Source organism: Empidonax traillii, unplaced genomic scaffold (genome assembly GCF_003031625.1).
Source record: "Empidonax traillii isolate 1590-97213 ecotype Southwest subspecies unplaced genomic scaffold, ASM303162v1 scaffold1132:size609636, whole genome shotgun sequence".
NCBI lineage: Eukaryota > Metazoa > Chordata > Aves > Passeriformes > Tyrannidae > Empidonax > Empidonax traillii.
In genome coordinates, this window is record NW_020956325.1 from 529,421 (window position 1) to 545,277 (window position 15,857).

Genomic DNA, 15,857 nt, shown 5'->3' on the forward strand with positions numbered 1-15,857 from the left:
TTATCCATTTCAACTAATTAACAGATTCAAATAAATAGTGGTTCCATCCAACTGAAAAGTTTGCTAACACTTCATTAGAAGGAAGTTTAAACAAGCACACAACCTTGTTAACATACTTTGGTTTACCACAAAGTTACTTGGGCATCTCGATAATTATTTTTATTCCTTTTACAAATATCTCATGACAGCCAACGTCAATAATTCTGCATTCCTCTGCATTTATTTAATTACCTCATAATTCAAATTTTCTTCAAGTATCGCCAATTATGAAAGTAGGAGCTATCACATAAACAACTGCTGAGGATGGGAGTTTACTACAGTATCTCCATTCATCAGGTTTATTAAGAATATTAATTTAATCCTGGAAGATTCCACGAGGAGAATTCTTTGCTCTTTAACTGGGGGGATTCGGTCAAAGGCTGGACCTGATGGTCTCGCAGGTCTTTTCCAACCTCAGTGATTCTGTGATTCCATGATTCCATCAAACAGCGACTTCAGGAAAAACACTGGATCAGGAAAAGAGAGAGCGAGCTGTCGCCAAAACCCCGGTGGGGACTGGCACCACCCTGCTCCCTCCCTGCCATGCCACAGCCACAGGCTTGGCACAGGAACTTTGGGTGACCAGCACCAGCGAGCAGCTTTGCCCCAGAAGAGCAGAACAAGGTCAGAAGTTGGCAGAGCGGGGAGCAGCCCGTGGAGCTCCAGCCCTGTGTGCCCAGAATCAGCTGGAGGCTCCAGCACAGGAGCAACCCCCGGCAGCTCAGGGAGATCCTCGCCGTGTCTAAAGGTCAGATGTGCTGAAACACTTCCCTGAACTGAAGCTTCACTCAATTCTGCCCTAAGAACCACCCAGGACTACCCAGCCAGTCCAAGCATGTGCCACCTGCCCTGGGCGGGCATTCCTTGCCCACCAGATCCCTGCCAGGCTCCTGGGGAATCACCCAAAATCAGGCTCCACCACATCCACAAGTGCACAAAACCTTCCATTTCCACTGGAAATAGAGCTGGAGGGACAGGGAAGAGCTCAGTGGGGACTGGGAGCAGGCAGGACACTCCTCACATGAGCAGCTTCTGTGCTGGGGCCGTGGGGAACGACCAAGGACAAAGTGTATTTATTTATTTTTAATCAACTTTCCTTTTGCTAGAAGCACACTGCAGCAAGAAAAGACTGTTTAAAAATAAAGTCTCCTGCACCGTGAAGAACCTAACAATGCAAAAGAAAGGTTATTTTTCATTCCCTGGAAAGAAACACAACACTGACTCTGAAAGCAAATGAAAACAATGATCCCACAGCATTTTAAAACTTCAGATTTACAGATTTTGCTTCAGATTCACAAAAATCTGAACGCAGCACCTACACACAACAACACATCCAACTCAGAGCCTCCCTCCCTAGAGATCCAAGGCAGAAAATGATCTTCCTACAACTGATGGCTTATTTATGTTAGAGCAGCACTATTTGGACAAGGCAAACGTTATCATTTTTACAACTACTCTCCTGTAGTGCCCTTTAGGCTTGAGAGCTCCCTACTATTGTTGAGGTCAGAGGACAAGTTCATAAAACCTCTAAATCATACAGAACAAGACTTAAAAACCTAAGATCTATCATGTTGGGTTTTTTTTCTTTCCCCCTAGGCCTGTGCAGAAGAATCAAAGCACAGACAACGACCTGCAGAAATAATGACCACGTTAAAAAGGCTTCATCAGAAATTTATGAAGGAAAATTGTTCTTTTTTTTTTTTTTTCCTTTTTTTTTTTTTCCCCCTGGTTTTACATGAACAGCCAAAAGACCTTCGGTTTTTTTTTCCCTAGAAACAAAAACAAACCCCAAAATAGAATTATTTTAAGACCTGACTCTTAAGATCTTAAGTAAATAAATTCTCTTTCCATTCTCCTTCTTTTATTTTAAATTTGGAAGAAGAGGCCCATAATGTTTTATGCTGAATCTTTAATAACTCCCTAACCCACCTGCCATGAGCACCATGAGCACAGGGGGGAGAAACAAGAAAAAAAATAAAGGTTTTTTCTTTTTAAATTCCATAAATGTGACCACGAGGAGAAAGACTTTACAGATTAGTTGGGAGTGCGTGGGAGTTGTGCATTACCACTGGATCCAGGAACAGACACTCAGAAATTCAAGGAGTGAGAGAAACAAATAAAGAAGGGCATGGAAATCTACTCTGCCCTAAAGAGAGAATAAACCCCACCCATTTATAGTGGTTGTGATAATGGTATGGATTTTGTAACAAATGGTTTTGCCTGATGCACTGTGTGTGCAATATTATATACAGTAAATTAATATATTATTGGCGAAATAGTGCAAATGCCTCACAAAATAGAACCCTGCCTGGCTGCATTTTAGTCTGGAGATTTATATAAAATTAAGAGTTTTTATAATAAACTTCACTCGACGTCTTTTTTTTTTTCAACCTGGAATTCAACAGTTCCCCGTATTTCTGGACCCCCACGTTTCCCAGCCACGTGGGGCATCAACAGTCATGATCAGACCCCATCTCCACCTCAGCTGATCAGCATCGATCAGCGTCAATTAGGAACGAGTGTCTGAGAGACAAAATGTGACACTTCGCGCCCCACGCTGTCAAAGTGCCACATAAATACTCTGGAAGGATGAGATAGATATATATATAGATATATAGTTTTGGGTTTTTTTTTTTGGCCTCATTTCAGTCCCCAAGCAGGATTTTATCCCAGCGCTGAGGGACCGCAACGAGCAACCAAAAAAAAAAAAAAATCTCATTTATTTTTCACTTTCGACGGCGTAAAAAGCCGTTTTGGGGAGGTTTTAATGAAAATGCAGGTGCTGCCCGTGTGCAGACATTACCTGTCCCTCTGCCACCGTCTCGGTGTCGATGATGGTGACGATCCCAGGCACCAGAGGGCTCCGGCGGAGGTTGCTGTGAGCCAAAATCTCCTCCTCGGTGGCTCCCGACGGCAGCGTCCCCGTCAGCTGAGTGACCACCTTCCCAACCATGGTCAGCCCCGTCTTTATCGTCTGGGAAGAGGGGGGAAAAAAAAAACACCCCAATAAGTGACGTTCAGGGTTGCTGAGTGGATTTATCTGCAGCGTTTTCTCAAGGCAGATCGTGCACACAGGAAATAAACGGCAGCTTGAAAAAAATTCACCTCTGTTTTGGAAATCAATTATTCCAAAGCATTCTTTAAAAAAAAAATAAATATATTAACGTTTAAATGATTTAATGTTTTAATATTTTAAGTATTTTGCGTTTCAGTTTCTTTAATTTTGTTTTATTTCTGGAAGGATTAAATGGCAAGGCCGAGCTGGGTGTGTAGGAGGGCAGAAATACCCTTTAATGCTGGTCCTGACAGAGTTCTGTCTCCTGCACAGAGCAAGAGATGGGATTTGGCCTTCCCTGCATCCAACCCACTCAGCAATTAAACTTTTTTGCAGCCTGAAAACCGAATACAGGATCAAATGCAGGAAAATCAGAAATGGTCCTGGAGAGCAGAGCCCTGTCCCCACACTGCACATCCCAGCACAAACCATGGGGCTTTCCAGGCTCGGCACGTTTTCCAGACGTGGCTTTGAAAACGTTTTCACTGCACCAGCTTTTTATCAGTTAAAGATGCTGGAGATTGTTTTTATGTTGCTTTATTTTGTTTGGAGAAATGGGGGGAGAGTGGACACAGTAGGAGAGATGAGGGTTTAAAGAAAAACAACCCCAACTACAACTTCAAATATTTTTCTCCTTGAATCAAGGACTGTGCCCGGTTTGCCTGTAAAAGAACGGAGCAGATTTATTATGCAATATAAATAAGAAATAGCGAAAGAGATCGGAACGGAATGACACTGTAACAAGCCAATTCTTAACTAAAAGGACAAGCTAAGCTGCCTGCTAAATTGAAAAGGGGGAGAAAAAAAAAAAGAGGAAAAAAAAAAGGCACCCAGATGCCAGGCTGAAAACCAAGGAGCAGCCACAAATCAATTGCAACTGCTTTGTTTAGTGCTAAAATCTCAAACTGCAGTGATTAGAAAACACATTAGCGTTCATCAATTAGCAGCCAAACGTTTTGTTTTAATAATTCATAGGAAATGACTTACACAGGGGCTGTTGGGGGGCTGTCAGGAAAGCCTGTGCAGGGCCAGCAGCAGCAGGCGCCACCCGCTATCGATGGCCAGGAAGGCTGATTAACCTCTGAGATGCCTCCACTGATGGACTCACCCCATTACTGCTAATGGAGATACTTCCACTTAAAAATCGAGCCAGGCCTTGAGCGCGGCGATGGCTTTGGGGTTTAAAGTCTTTAGTAATATCCTGCCATTTGTTTCTGATTATTTTCTTTTTTTATGCCCAGCGACGGCGGAGGGGAATGGAAGGAGCCGGAGCGGTGGCGAGGGCAGAGGGATGAGAACTGTGACAGAAAGCAGGGCCTGAGGGGTGGGGGACAGACACAGGGATGGGGTCCAACTGCCCTCCCAAAAACTGAGCAGGCAGGTTTTGGGCTAATAGTTCAAATGCTGCAACGTGATCAGTTTACAGTTTGTCCAGCGGGAAGGAGAAATCGGGAAGTGCTACACGGCGAAGCGGAAAGGCCAAAAAAAAACTCTAATTGACCTATTTTAGAAAATATCTTTAATATTTCTACCTCGAGCAGCACTGGGGTGACAGGGTGCCAAGTGTAAATTTATAGCTCTCTAGGTAAAAAAAATAAAATAAAATAAAATAAACACTAATGTGCTTATGGAGCCAAACGAATTCCTGCTCCGAGGAACAGGAATCCTGAGGAGCGGTGGGTGTGCAGGGATGAGCCCATTAGCCCAGGAATATCAGTGGGAAGCCATCCCAGCACTTACTGCCCCGTGCTGTCCCGCAGATTTGCCAAACTTCCCGGCTAATCTTTAACCTTTCCCATGCCATATCAGCTGTCCCCCCATCCATTAGGACTAATGACCCTGCTCTCACATAAGCTGTGAGTCCTCATTAAGGAGTTATCAGGTAACGAGAGAAAGCAGATGCAGCCCTTGCTAAATCACTTTACCACTCCAGGATTAAAAGACAGGGAGAAAGAATCAGCCAAAGGAGGAGTTATGAGGTGAGAGGGACTTGGTTTATAATTTGCTGCGAGACGTGTGACAGACCAAATACATTTTCAATGGAATAGGTTAAAGTTTGCACTGTCCCAGCTCCTCTTGTCACTGGTGGGAACCTGCCAGGGAAGTTTGCTTATAAATAAAATTAAAATCCTCGATCCAGCTCCTTTTGTAAGCAGTGATGCACACACATTATTTGCAAGCTCACATGTACCCTTATCTACTCAAAAATAAGACTGTTCACGTTCATTTAAATCTAAAGAAATACATATACTTAATTAAAATAAATGTATGCACTCATATTCTATTTAATTGAAGAATAACTACAACTTCAATTAGATGAAAAGAATTAAAACGCATCATTCAGTGCTTTTGAGGCTCTTTTGTTCCAACAGAGGCCTTGCATCCTTTTAGTGACAGCACAATCTACTGTTCCTGTTTCTCATAATAAACGCACTTTATATGATTTATTTGTTGTCAAATGAAAAACCTATAGAAAGCAGGAAGATATCAAAGAGATCTGCCTTGGTGTCAGCAGGGCTGAGCCTCACAGTCAGTCCAAACAAATCAACATTCAATCAGCTACAGATTCAAGTTCAAACTAAGTGTTTGTGGAAATATTTGGGCTTTGGAAAGAAGTTTCCTTTTCCTGCTCTTGCCCCACGTTCTGAAAAGAAGTAAAAATGGGGAATAGAACTGTTAAGGAATTCCTTTTAAACAGAAGGTGTAACTGCTGGGGGTACCCGAGGAAGGGCTGTGTGAGCCCCACAGAGTGAGCTGGGACACGGTGGGACCGAAATTCTCCTCAACAAGACACAGGGAAAGAGAAACAAGAATGCCTTTTCCCAATTCCCCTTCCTCGCTGCACCCAAAATGGATGAACATGGATAATTATGAGCAGAAAAACTCCACGTTCAGATGGCTCTCTCAAACCAAATCCCTGAGCATTCTCCCATCGGCAAGACGTTTTAAGAAAGAACAGAGTTTGTTCTGAAAATTAATCTGCTTCCATCCAGCAGGGGTGAAAAGAGACTTTATCCCATAAGAAACAGTATTTTCATTTTTCCAAACGTATCGGTTTCTATCCTCGATAATAATTGACCTAAATGGGAACCTCAGGACATTTTCTGTTTCCAGAATTTTTCTGCTTGGTCAAATGACAGAAGTTATCAGAGCTTTTAGAAGGTGAACAGCCAGAAAACCACCAAAGTGTGGACCATCAGAGATAGAGCTGGGAAAGATGTGTGAGTTTTCCTGCAGCAGCAGCAAGCTGTGCTCCTGCAGGATGCATTAAAGGAGAAACAGCAAAAAGCTCAATTTTAAAAATAAAATCCTTCCAGAAATCACAAGGGAGGATGACACAAAGGAATTCTTCATGGTGTCACCTGAAAAACAAGAGCTCTGGCACCAGTAACAACCCACCCCAACGGGACCACAGTTTTCACCTTGGCACTCCCAGCTAAGAGGGACCTTCTGACTTGATCAGGGAGGAAATTCCTTTGCTGCATCAAGTGCAGGGACTCGGCAGGACCTTCCAGTGAGGACAAACCCGCTGTCACCACCAGGGAAAAACCAATCAAGTCAATATTCTGTGCTGCCACCGAGCCCTTCTCGAGAGCATCTCAAAGGCAATTCCCCCAGGTGGCTCTGCTGAAACCCCTCCTCGATGGTGAGGCATGAGGTGGACAAAGAGCAGCAGGTATTTGCCAGCAGGTCAGCACTGCAGTTATCAGAGATGAAAACTTTGCTGGATAACAAGCCAAGGCTCAGTGAACTCGCTGATAAATTAAACATTTCGGATTCACGGCTGCGTTATTTGTGGGTAACAAATGAATACGCTGAGGCTGAGACAGACTCAAGAGCCAAATGGTGCAAATATTTAAAATGGTATCAGTATTAATCTTGTCTCTCCCAGCACCAGTGAGGAGCACAAGCCGTGTGCTGAGCAAACACTGCCCTGGGGATTATCCCTTTTCCTGACTCTCACTGCGAGTTTATCTCTGGACAGAGGCGAACAATCTTTTCTTTCCTATGATCATAAACACATTTTATCTTCAGTATCTACTCACATGATGCAATAGCACTACTTCAGTGTGATAAATTCAGCTTAACATCGGAATTTCTGGATTATGCTCCTCAGCGAGTGCTGAGGGTCATCAGCTGCGGGGATCTGTTTGGAGGATTTTACCACATCTGATCCAAACTGTGGCTGATCTCACTAAGCCAGTCAGTTCTTCAGACTTATCTCTGCCACGAAAAAGATGTTCACGATACTGAGATCGAAGGAGTTTGGGGAGGTTTCCCCACAAACCTTTTTTTTTTTTAATTTTTTTTTTTTAACTCTGCAGACAGAGATCCAGCAAATCACAGCAGGAGAGGAGCAATTCCAGTTCTCCTCAACTATGTAAAAAACTGTGATTTTTCTCCTCCTCCAGCCACACCGGGATCGTGAGGGAATATGTTTGTTTTTGTGTTTTGTTTTTACATGAGCTGGCCTGCCCTGTGTCTCTCTTTGCGGCTTCTCCTAAGTGTTGTTTTCTCCAGCGACACCGAGCCTTCTGTCCTGTGCTGTCATTTCAGTCCTATTATTAGGTTTGTTTTGTTGTGCATATCAGAAATGAAAAGGCTGGTGGTTGCAAGGAAAGCTTGTAATCAGCGCCCAGTTCACCAGGCAGTGCCAAAACTCACCCTGTGTGTGAGAAAAAGAAAGCACTTGGCAAAGTGGTGGGGCTGGGGGGGGAACAGTAAAACAAAAGTTGTGCAAACTCTGTCCTGTTTAAGAGTTTTCCAAGCCATGGTTCTTTTGGTGCCGTGAAAACCCAGATATTTCTCTGAAAAAGGAGGATATTGTAACATTCGAACCAAGAGAACGAGGCAACGGGACCGAGATGTAACCAGTCATTAATAAGCGCTAACCTTCAAAGAAGGCAATTAATTAGCTCCAGGACTGCACTGTCATCCTTCAGAGAGATTAAAAAGCGCAGTGTGAGTGTGATGGAGTCCAAGAAGCACCCAGCACTCGTAAAGTCACTTTTCACCATGCTAAAAGACCAATAACTCCAAACATCGATAAACTTGCACCATTTTGAGCAGCCGTTATAAAACCCCATTTCACTACAACTTCCCCCTAATACCAGAAGCTCTTTGCAAGAAATGCAACTCAGGACCGGGAACACCCTGTGGGATACTCTGAGACTGGCAGGGTCGGGAGCAGGGGCACGGCGCTGATGCTTGCAGGGCTCTCCCCTCGGGGAAGGGAGGGGGGTGATGACACACAGCCCAATTCAGCAGGGAAACCTAATAATTATGTTCCACGATAACCTCTCCCAGAGCAGATGATGGACTCACTTTGGCAGCACTAATGACTGTGGCAGTGTAAGACTGGATGTTGTCTCCACAGGCTCCACCACGGGATTGATGGCATCGGATCAGCTACGAGAAGAAAAAGACAGCAACCAAGTAACTACTATTAAACTACACAAACCCATAAGCCATTACCAGAGCTCTTATTTATCATGTACAGTGGTGTGTTTTTGGTTGTTTTTTTTTTTTTTTCCCTTCCCTACAAATAGCAGAAAGCCCTGCTGAGACACTTAACCCCTTTTTATAATCTTCTGGGTGCCACCCAGACTGTCGCGTCCCCCCGCTCCAGTTTTCAATTACCAGATGAGCAGTCACTAAGAATCCATAAACTTTGAAATGGTGGGATTTTTGGTCTGGCAGCGATACCACAAATAAATTTAAATAAATATAATCAAAAGCTTTAGCCCTGTATACGTAACATTAAGTATCAGACGTTCTAAGAATCCGAGCGCGGCTTTTCTCCCCCCTCTCTGTGAGCAAAGAGATGACAAAGGGAAAGAGCTGCTTTTAAACTTTACATTTAATAGATTAAAAGGAAATGTACACGGGGTTGGCTTTATATTGCCCTGCTGCAAAATTAATAAATCAAAACAAGGCTCTTGTACCTGCCATCAGCCTACACAAGGTTTCGCCTTTGAACCCTGACTCCCGGGAGAATCTGTGCTTCTGACTCAATAAAATGATAAAAAACTAGAGGTATTTGCTGCTTGCACACAGAACATGTTGCCTGTCTGACTGTTTGAGCTAAAGAAAATTAAAAATCGCTGCAAGATGGATCTGTTTCTACAGGCTTTTCTGCCTTTAAGTATCTAAATAAAAACAGTTAAACTAGGGAGAAAGGGGAAGCCCACAGGGAATTTACCTGGGAACAACACAAACCATTTAAATTCCCTTTGTGGTGCAACTCTTTTGCTGATCAGTGACTTAAATATTTTGTCAGCAAAATGCGACTTTTTTAAATCCCAGGCTGACTGGTTAAGTTTTACAGCACCAGGCAGGCGTGGAATTAAAGGAAAGGCAGGCCTGGATTTGGGAAGGAAATCAGTTGTGCTGGGAGAGGTGTAACAGCAAATGCATTTCTCGAGTCTGCCTCTGATAATTCCTGCCTCAGCTCTGGAAACAGCTACTCCACTCACAGGTGGAAGGGAGAAAAAACATCTGCTTTGAAATAAAAAAAAAAAAAAATAAGGTTTTAGAAGCCCAATTTAGACTTTTCAAACACTTGGAGCTTTAAATGGACGCTCGCGCCTCTGGCCCGGGGCTGGGTAAAAGGAGTGATCATTTCTTTGTCTCTAGAAACAAGAACAAAATTATTTCAACATTTTCTTTCCTTTTTTTTTTGTTTTTTTTTCCCCTGAGGCTTTAACATTTTCAGCAGAGGTGTCCCAAAGTGGGCGTTTTGATGATGCCATTGCTGTTGTTGTTTCCCACAAACTCAGCGCCTCTTTCCAGACTCAGCCCCCCCCAAAACAGAATTTAGGAACTGTTTTGCCTGCCTTCAGAAGTGCCTATAACTGTTTTAAAATGTTAAAGCACAAGAGGGGTTGATTATTGAGTTACCTCACTGAAAACACAAACATGCACAGTAAATATGTATATTTATATAAACATATAAAAATACCTATTAGGTCTGTCATTTTAATGCAACTCCTCTTAAAGATATTCTTTTTCACACACCTTTTTCCTGAAATTTTTTCCTTCCATTTCCCCCCTATATATAAAACAACAACAACAAAAAAATCTAGAATGAAATCCAGAAGTATCTTTTGCAATTAAACCTTTCCTTACCTTATTTTCTGCATAAGCAAGCCAACGGCTTCCAAGGGCAATAGGGTTCATGTTTGGCCCTGGACAAGGGTAGCAGCCTGCAAAGTTGGAAAAGGGAACATGAAGAAATATCTTAATGGCTCCTCTCAAAGAATTTTATTTATTGCCAAGAAAACAAAAAAAAAAGTCTAAACAAACCTCTTCTGGTTGCTAATATCACTCAGTGGATGCTTGCATTTTTGTTCCTGGAGATAAGGCTGTGGTTAGATGAGCTATTCTGAGCATTTAATTATGTGTAAATAATTATTTCTCCCTACGCTTGCATTTTTTAATGCCATTTTGATACAGCGGGGTGAGGGGGTTATTGATGTTTGACCCAACTGGTTCTGTACCTTCACATTTTAATCCACTGGCACTTTATTCTGTGGGTGAGAAGTTTGCTCACTTCAAGCTCTTCTGGATTTTTATTGTATGAAAGGGTGAACTGGGCTTTTGGTTTTGGTTTTAATAATTCTACACAGAAGCCCTGAGCCTTTCAAAACGCTTTTGGTTTTGATTTTAACAATTCTATACACAAGACTTCAGCCTCTCACTATACTTTTGCACACACTTGACTTTACACGGTGAGGGAATTCGTAATTCATTTAAAAATCAGCGGCCACCTTTCCATTTTTCAGCTGCTTTCCATTACCTGTACATTGTCATTAAAAAGAGATACATACACAGATAAAGATCAGCATGAAAGAGAGAATTATTCCTGAGGATTAAAAGGTGAAAACCACCTATATGTGAAAATAGCTGTGAAAGAAATTATGGCAAGGCTTAAAATAAATCAGGCCCATGTTAAACGGCATTTAATAAATAAAGTTTAAAAAATACGTTTTTAGTGAAATTTTGTAAATGAATATTTTTATAAATAAAAAATTTAAATCTGATTTACATTATAAACCCCACGTTTTTACATTAAAAATAAAGGGGAGAGAAAATGAGGGAAACGAGACTATCGAGCAAATGGTTAATCTCAGTTTTCAACCGGTCAACTTAGTAATCTGAATTTTCTCACAGATTGCCCAAGAATCACCATATTTAAAATCTTAGAGACACGTGTGGGTGATTCCAAGGAGCCGTGGGCAGCTGGGCCTGTGTCACATTTGAAGGAGCGCTGGGATCAGGGAAAAAACCCAGCATTTTAGGAGAACACACATAACGCACAACTGCAGTTTATTCCACAAAACCCTAAAAAAAAATAAAATTAAAAATAAACCAGACGCAGCCAGCTGAGCTTTTATTGCCCCCAAATCTCCCGTATCGGGCTCTGCCCCCGCTCTGCTAACCACAGGGAGAAAAGGCAGATTGACCTTCACAAATATTCACTTTGAACAGGTCCCCCCCCAAAAAAAATAATCCAGAGCATTTGCTGAGGAGAAGAGCACTTGGATGGGTGGAATGGCTTTATTTCCAAGCGCTGGCAGAGGCTGAGGGGAGGGTGTTTAGAACAAGTTTAAACCCACGTTTGCCAACGCTCTCGGAGTTCATTGCTCAGAGCACAGAACTGAGGGCACCGCAAAATTCACAACATCCCAGCGAGTGATTTCAAAGGAGAGAAGCAGCGACTCATCCAGTCCAACCCACCTCGGGCTGGGAAAGAAAAACGGAGCATTTTGCGAGGCCTTATCAGCGCCCTCATCTCAGGAAGGAAAAGGCACTCTGAGGAGAACGATGCCACAATTGTTACTGCCTTCCAGAAGCGCATAAAATGTGGGCAGCCAGAGCCTCTTAAGGAACAAAGCAAGCAAAAAAAAAAAAAAAAAGGTTGTAAATACAACCCTGGGGTTGTAAACACAAGCGGGTTCTTCCGATGACTTTATAGATCGGGATCGGGGAGGTTTGAACGCCGACTTCTGCCTCGGCAGCTCCGGTCTGGGTCAGGAAAGGCATTCAGGTCCCCCCCACCTTTTTGTCTGCCTTTTTAGGGATAAAATACAGCATTAAGAGCTGCCAGGTGATAACCCTCCTCGTGTTAAATCTCTACAGTGACTTTAGGAGCAGGGACCTGCGTTTCCCAAACGCTGGAAGCGCCTCGCAATGTCCCCACTAAAGGAGTCTCAGCAATTCAACAACTCACAGCAAAAAAAGGAGTCTTGCCTGGAAAAGGGAGCTGTTCTCAAATACCTCAGTGAACTGAAGTAAATGAAGGACTGCAAAAAAAAGCACCCTTCAAATCAAAAATGGGTCACACAATGGAAGAGTTGCTTGGGAAAGCTGGGACTGCCCTCCCCAAACCCGCTGGGGGTGGTTTGTCCCATGAACCGGGCTCAGTCAATCAGACTCCACACACAAATCAGCCAGTTCTAAGAATAAACAGAGGTCAACAATTCAGGCTCGGTCCTAAACTCTACTCTCCAGCACGAAAAACAGCGTAAAAAAAAAAAAAAAGAGCCATTTCCTCCCTTTCTTTTCTTTGCAAGTCTCTGCATTTCGGAGAGAGCGAGCACAAGGGATAAACAAAGGGTTATACTTGATGGGAAGGAAAAGCAAACTGTTTTTTTCTGCTTTCCAAAAAAAACAGCTGGAGTCAGCAGAACATCATCTCCAAGGCAGAGGAAAAAGACAGACACGGCGTGACCCACCGAGCTGGGCCATCCAACCCTCACCAGCCTCGCTCTCTTAAAGATTAACTTCTATTCCTACAAAACAGCAGAGGAAAAGGCCATTCCGAGCAGCAACAGCAGCAACTTGAGCGTGTTTACAAGAGGAACGAGCATAATGAGAATGCAGAACTAACTGTCAAGGAGACCCAAGTTTCCAAGTTTTAATGACAGCATGGAGGGGTCATCCAAGAAGGGATCGCTGAGGGAAAGTCCTTCCAAAAGTGCAGCAAACCAAGCAAGCACAGTTTCTTAGTTCCTTCCTTTTTTTTTTTTTTTTTTTAGTAGCAGAGTTATAAAATGATAACCTGAAATAGGATTGTTATGATTAACTGGATTCAAAGATGCTTTTAGCACCTTTGTCGCTCTCCTGATTTTGTGTATTTGTTTTTTACTGAGAAGGCAGGAACGTTACAAGTTACTTACAGTTCTCCAAAGAGCTACAGAAATGTTTGCTTGGTGAGTAAGCAAAGAGAAGGTACATTTATTTTACATTATTATTACTCTCGTGCTAATTATGAAAATCCCTGCCACCCTTTGGGAATTCATCTCCATAAGCCAACAATAAACCAGATGGCATCTCTCAGGTGTGATGACCATGACAGTGGGATGGGACACAGTCAGCAAACACCAGGAATGCTGGGGAAGGCAGACTCTAAAAGGAGGAACTCATTTCAACCGAAATTATTTGCCTTTCATCATCCAAGAGGCTTACTGGATATCACTAAAAATCAGTGAAGCAGTGACATTGGGTATTTTTAAATAAACAGCTCCCAAGAACCCACTGAAGCTGTGCTGCTTCTCTAATAATCAGCGTGCAATTCTTGCCTGGGCCTTACAAAACACACAGCACTCCACAGGAATGGAATTACACAACTACATCCTCGAGTCCTGCCCTCCAGAGAGCAGATCCATCAGGCAGAGAGCACAGAAAGGGAATATACAATAAATAGCTGCTACGCTGATACTGCTGTAGCAAAAGCATTGTTTATTCCAAGGAAAACAAATCATAAAAGTTGTTTTATCTAATAGTTTTTTGTTGGGGTTTTTTTGTTGTTTGTTTTTTTTTTTTTTAAGCAAACCGATTTTTTTTTTGTTTGTTTATAAACTGTATAAAGTAATACTGTTTATAAATTCCTCCGGGTCCCTCCTAGATGAAAGGCCCTGTGTAAATGTTATTACTCTCACGATGTCACACACTTTCCAAAACTCTTCCATTGTTCTTGTACTTCCCTCCTGTTCAAGCATCACCCAAAAAACGGGTTGGGAGAACGAGATGAGGTCCCTTCCAACCCAACCCCATTCCATGATTTTGTGCTATCCTGGAGCAGAAGAACTGAATTTCTTCACACAAGATTGTGAAGTACCACAGATTTTTTTAAAAAATTATTATTATTAGCATTATTATTGCTATTATTATTATTATTACTACCATTATTATTTTCACTACAGAGATATTTTTACTACTCCTCTGACTACTCCAAGACCAATCCCAGAGCTTCTACCAAAAACACATCTGTCCTTTAATGTTCATTAGGCCAGGCTGTTTAATTTAGCACAAATCTGTCTGATTTCAGGACAATGTTTAATCCCAGGTTCCCTTTTTTTTTTGTTCAGGGACCTGGACAGTGATAAATAACCACCTTAGCACCGAGGCTGCTGTTTCTGGGCAGGACAGTGAGGGTGAGGTGGCTTTGTTTGGCCTTTAACATGAAGGATTTGGGTGCTTTGGATAAAAATAACTTGCACAGAAACAAACAGCACTTCCTGTTCTACGAGTAATTTTTTACAACTGTCAAAGGCAGGAGATGTGACAGATTCACATCTTGGGGATTTGATGCAGTTTTTGGGTCGTATTTCTATTTTCTTGCAACCTAGCAAAACCTCCTGTGAGCAACCAAGCCATTTGTTTCCCTAAATCTGCCCTAAAAAATCCTCTTCAGAAAGTATTCCAGCATCATCCTGGAACCGATTCCCGCAGCCAGGAAGAAACCCTCGTGTAAATAACGCCGTTAAAAAGCAAAAAAGCGAGATCAAACCAACATTTCTGAGGGGAAAGGACATAAAAACGACACGGAGGGTGATGTGTTCATATATTTGAGAGTGGATAAAGATAAAAAGTGCTTAAATTCACAGGGACATACTTGGCTCCTCTTCACTGATCAAGAAAATGCTGTGACTCAGGAGCTGTTCCCCACCTGCCTCAAGGACTTTCGATCTCCTCCCCCCTGGACACAGGAATCCTGGCAATGATTATCCCGAGTATTCTGTGTGGGATAACCAGGAGAAACGGCACAGCTGAGGAGGGAGATGTACACTCAGAACTCCTTCAAGAATGTGACTCCTCAGCCATTAAACCTCCTCACAGGACACCCGGTGTTTTTTCACTTCAAAAGGAAAGAGCTCCAACTGCTCCCCGGGAGCTCGTCAGGGAAAGGAATTCCAACAGAAACGCCCCCCAAAAAGACGATTTGCAGACAAACTGAAGCCCCCCAGTCACTCCAAAGTAAAGGTTTTGGCTTTACTTTGAGAGGTGCAGGAGGGGGGTGCACCCCAACCCACGGAATAACTGTTGGCCCGTGGGTGGGTGAGCCTTTGGAGACCTTCTGTGCAGCCAAACACTCGGACTAGAATCTGGAAAATTGCCTCTCAGGGCTCTAAGCTGTGCAGCATCAATAGAAACGTGGTGCCAGCTAATGGCTGCAATAACTGTCTCCATCCCTGGGGAATGATGGATGGAGAATATATCAATATGAGGAGTGGAAGGGCCAGAGAACCTGAGCAGGCTCTCGTTATCAGCCCCACAGATGATGCCACACTCATGATTGTTATCTGGGATGATCTTTACCCAGGGCCCAGGGGGTGGGAAGGATTATTCTTCACGGAGAAGGAAAGCGTCCATCAGGCCATATTCATAACCATCAGTGCTCACTCAGTAAGCAGTTTTGGAGATGGGTTGAGGGAGCACTGATGTAATAGAAATCAATGAAATTCAGCTTTTCTGCAGC

The 15,857-nt window shown here is 42.9% G+C and overlaps 1 protein-coding gene across 8 annotated transcripts in view; it reads right to left on the reverse strand.

Moving 5' to 3' along the window:
- BCAS3 (BCAS3, microtubule associated cell migration factor) overlaps positions 1 to 15,857 on the reverse strand; it is a 315,701-nt gene that overhangs the window by 263,001 nt on the left and 36,843 nt on the right. For all 8 annotated transcript variants that reach the window (XM_027905220.1, XM_027905218.1, XM_027905219.1 and 5 more), the window contains exons 10-12: positions 10,223 to 10,299; positions 8,420 to 8,503; positions 2,843 to 3,013 (exon numbers count right to left, since the gene is read on the reverse strand). In XM_027905220.1, the coding sequence (XP_027761021.1) occupies positions 2,843 to 3,013; positions 8,420 to 8,503; positions 10,223 to 10,299 (332 nt within the window). The remainder of the gene's footprint in view (positions 1 to 2,842; positions 3,014 to 8,419; positions 8,504 to 10,222; positions 10,300 to 15,857) is intronic.